The 3,613-nt window shown below is 37.6% G+C and overlaps 1 protein-coding gene across 1 annotated transcript; it reads left to right on the forward strand.

Annotated features, from left to right (window-relative positions):
* Positions 1-1,113: 1,113 nt before the first annotated feature.
* LOC138876930 (uncharacterized) lies at positions 1,114-2,638 on the forward strand. The gene is made up of 4 exons (XM_070156187.1): positions 1,114-1,509; positions 1,834-2,036; positions 2,298-2,415; positions 2,507-2,638. The coding sequence occupies exons 1-4, from the start codon at positions 1,114-1,116 to the stop codon at positions 2,636-2,638; spliced, it is 849 nt and encodes a 282-aa protein (XP_070012288.1).
* The last annotated feature ends 975 nt before the right edge of the window (positions 2,639-3,613 follow it).

The raw sequence follows: 3,613 nt of genomic DNA on the forward strand, positions 1-3,613 counted from the left end.
GACTTAGGATTTTTTCACGTAAAAATTCTCTGTGTTCTTTACTTTTTGCCGAGCTACTGTGGGAACAATTAGAGAACCTGATTCTCTATACTGGCTGGTTTTACAGTCTATTGCTTACAGTGGGAACTTATAGATAATCTGGTTCTCTATACAGTGGGAACTTATCTTTGTCTCATTTACATACTTGTTCAGTAGTTAGCACTGTACCAAACTAATATAGCACTAGATCACTATATAGTTTGGTTCATTAGTATTTTCAGAGGAAAATCATAGAGAACCTGGGTTCTCTATACAGTCTGGTGGACGCTAAGTTTCTAACAATTGGTATCAGAGCGGGTTCTTTCTAAAAGGTTAACACCTAGAAAGGATCTACATGGCTGCTCCACCAAATCTCGAGGAAGGACAATCAACGTACAGACCACCAAGATTCAACGGCCAATACTATGGTTGGTGGAAAACAAGAATGCATGACTTCATTATGGTTGAGGACTCAGAGCCGTGGGATGTAATCTGTGATGGACCTTTTGTTCCCATGAAAACTGGTGGTGAGGGAACAGTTATAGTCCCAAAAACAAGAAAAGAGTACAACGATGCTGATAGAAAGGCTATTGAGAAGAATTTTTGGGCAAATAAGATTCTTGTTTGTGGCATCGGACCAGATGAGTACAACCGCATCTCAGCTTGTTAGTATGCTAAGGAGATTTGGGAAGCTCTTCAAATTGCCCATGAAGGAACTACTTAGGTTAAGCAGTCCAAAATTGATATGCTTACTACTGAGTATGATCTTTTTGAGATGAAGGAGGATGCGTATATTCAATATACGCACATACGTTTTACCTCCATTATCAATGAGCTTCACTCCCTTGGTGAAGTCATTCCAAGAAGCAAGCTGGTCCGGAAAATACTTAGTGTTTTACCAGGTTCTTAGGAAAGTAAAGTAATTCTATCACTGAAGCCAAGGATTTGCAAAAGCTGACCATTGATGAACTCATTGAAAATCTCAAAACTTATGAGATGAAGAGAAAGAAGGATCTTGAAAGAAGAGAGCCCAAGAAGGAGAAGTACCTGGTTCTCAAGGCTGCTAATAGAGACTAAAGTAGTGATGAATCCGACATGGAGTATCTCACTCGAAGATTCCAAAAGATGTTTCGAAAAAATAGTAGGATTCCAAAGAAAAGGAGTTCCAGCAGGAATTTCGAAGAAAACGATTGCTGCCATAAGTGTGTAAAGTTTGGACACTTCATTAAAGATTGCCCTCTTCGTAAGCATGATCATTACAAAACCAACACTGAAAAGGCCACTAAAAGGAACCAGGTCCCTGATAGAAAGTTCAAAAGAAGAGATGCTGCTAACAACATGTTGAAGCAAGCCCTGGTTGATTGGAAAAATTCCTCTAGTAAATATGAAGGTGAAAATATGATGGTTACTGACAATGGATCTTCAAAATATGAGTCAATCTTTGCACTCATGGCCAAATCTGATGTTGATGAGGACAAGGAGGAAGATGAGGTAAGTTTTCTTGATGTTTAAAGAAATTTGAAACCTTGCTCTAAGAAAAAATTGATGTCCTTACCAAATGTGTTGATTGCATTAATGAGAAAAATTCTTTAATATAAGAAATTGGTGGCATTGAACAAGAGATGGATTATATGGGAGTTTCCATTGTAGACTTAGAGGAAACCATTGAGAGTATGAAGAAATAAAAAGAGTTGTTAACTGAGAGTAATGCTAACATCGAGCACGAGAGAGATGACCTATTGGTGGTAGTTGTAAACTTAAAGGAAATAATTTGGGGAACTTAAAATAAGAAGTAGGCCTAAGGATTCTCAAAAGGGAAAGGAAGTTGCAAGTGAGGCACACATTAAGCTTGAAAGTGAGTTAAATTCAGTGAAGTCTAGTTTGTGTGATGAGCTTGAGAGAAACAAACAACTTGAGGAAGAACTAGGAAGAGTGAAAAGTGATCTTGAAAAATCACTTAAGTGGACCTGGTCCTCTGATGCTATCACTGCCTTGTACACAAACAATGGGGGAAACAGGTAGGGAATCGGGTTCCAAAGGGAAAAGACTCCCTACAACCCTTATAGAAAGTACGTTACTGTACCTGACAATTGGCTTTGCACTCACTGTGGAAACACTGGGAACTTTAAAGAAAATTGTAAGGTCAGAATTTAGTCTCAACAGAAAAATAAAGTTTTTGTTGAAAAAGTAACTGCTGCTACGGAATATGGTCCTTCACATAAAAAACATATGATGCCTGCTTGGACAAAAAGAGCCCTCATTCACCCCTTTTACCATAGCAAGGACTCCTGTAAAGTTAAAATTCAGTCGTTGCAGAACAATAAAGTTTCTGTTGAAAAGAGGCATATTGATGAGGAACCTGGTTCCCGGAAAAGAAAATATGTGATGCCTGCATGGGCAAAGAGAAGTTTGATCCACTCGTTCTATCATTACAAGGGACCCAAACTCGTTTGGGTTCCTAAGTCTAACTCCTGATTTTCTTGTGCAGGGAACAATAAAAGGGAGCAGCCTACAATGGTACATGGATAGCGGCTTCTCAAAGCATATGACTGGAAGTACAAATGATTTCCTTTCACTTAAGGACCTACAAGGAGAGAGTGTACCCTTTGGAAATAGCTAAAAGGGGTACACTTTAGGAGTAAGAAGGATTGGGAAGTCACTCACTCACTCAATTGAGAACATGTACTATGTCAATGGCCTAAAGTACAGTCCCTTGAGTGTTTCTCAAATATGTGACAAGGGAAATAAAGTGGAACTCTTGTCCAAGACATGCACAGTCACAAATCTTGTGACTGGTGAGGTGGTGCTTATGGCCAAAAGATACAAGAATGTTTACATTGTTGATTTTAAGTCCCTGCACGGTGGTGATCTAACACTACTAGAAATTCGAAAAAAACGACCACAAAAAGCGACCAAAGTTGGTCGCTTACAAGTCACAAAGCGACCAAAAAGCGTCCAAATTGGCTTGGTCACTATTTTGCTGGTCCCTTTACCTTAGAGACCAAAGTTGGTCGCTAATTAGCGATAGCGACCAACTTTGGTCTCTAAGGTAAAAGGACCAAATATTCTGGGCAAACAATATACCGACCAACTTTGGCACTTTAATATTTTAATAATATAAATTTAGCGACCAAAGTTGGTCTCTATATTTAAATTACATTTTTATTTTATTTATTATTAATCAAAATATAGCGACCGACTTTGGTCTGTAAACCAAATATTATATTTTAAAATCTGAAAAATAGCAACCAAAGTTGGTCGCTTTTTTTTAATTTTTTTTTTAACATAAGCAACCAAAATTGGTCTCTAATTTCAAGAATTTAATTATTTTTTAAACATAAGCGACCAAAATTGGTCGCTATTTTCTAGAAATGTTTTTTTAATAGAATAGCTACCAAAGTTGGTCGCTTTTTAGAAAATCTAGGTTAATTAGCGACCAACCTTGGTCGCTATTACCCAGAAAAAAAAATTTAAATAGAAAACGACCAAAGTTGGTCACTTTTCTAGGTATAATTTTGGTAAAAACTGCCTGTTTTGGCAGCGATACCACTTGTCAGCATACCAAATTCCCTATTACAAGTAACAACAATAACAA

The sequence above is a fragment of the Nicotiana sylvestris genome, chromosome 1, assembly GCF_000393655.2.
Source record: "Nicotiana sylvestris chromosome 1, ASM39365v2, whole genome shotgun sequence".
Taxonomy (NCBI): domain Eukaryota; kingdom Viridiplantae; phylum Streptophyta; class Magnoliopsida; order Solanales; family Solanaceae; genus Nicotiana; species Nicotiana sylvestris.

Excerpts from the sequence above, each read along its gene's own strand:
- LOC138876930 (XM_070156187.1), top strand. The coding sequence starts at position 1,114 with ATGGAGTATCTCACTCGAAGATTCCAAAAGATGTTTCGAAAAAATAGT. Across the intron at positions 1,510-1,833 it reads AGGACAAGGAGGAAGATGAG|GGAAAGGAAGTTGCAAGTGA; the intron begins GTAAGTTTTCTT and ends GATTCTCAAAAG. Across the intron at positions 2,037-2,297 it reads ACAAACAATGGGGGAAACAG|CAAGGACTCCTGTAAAGTTA; the intron begins GTAGGGAATCGG and ends CTTTTACCATAG.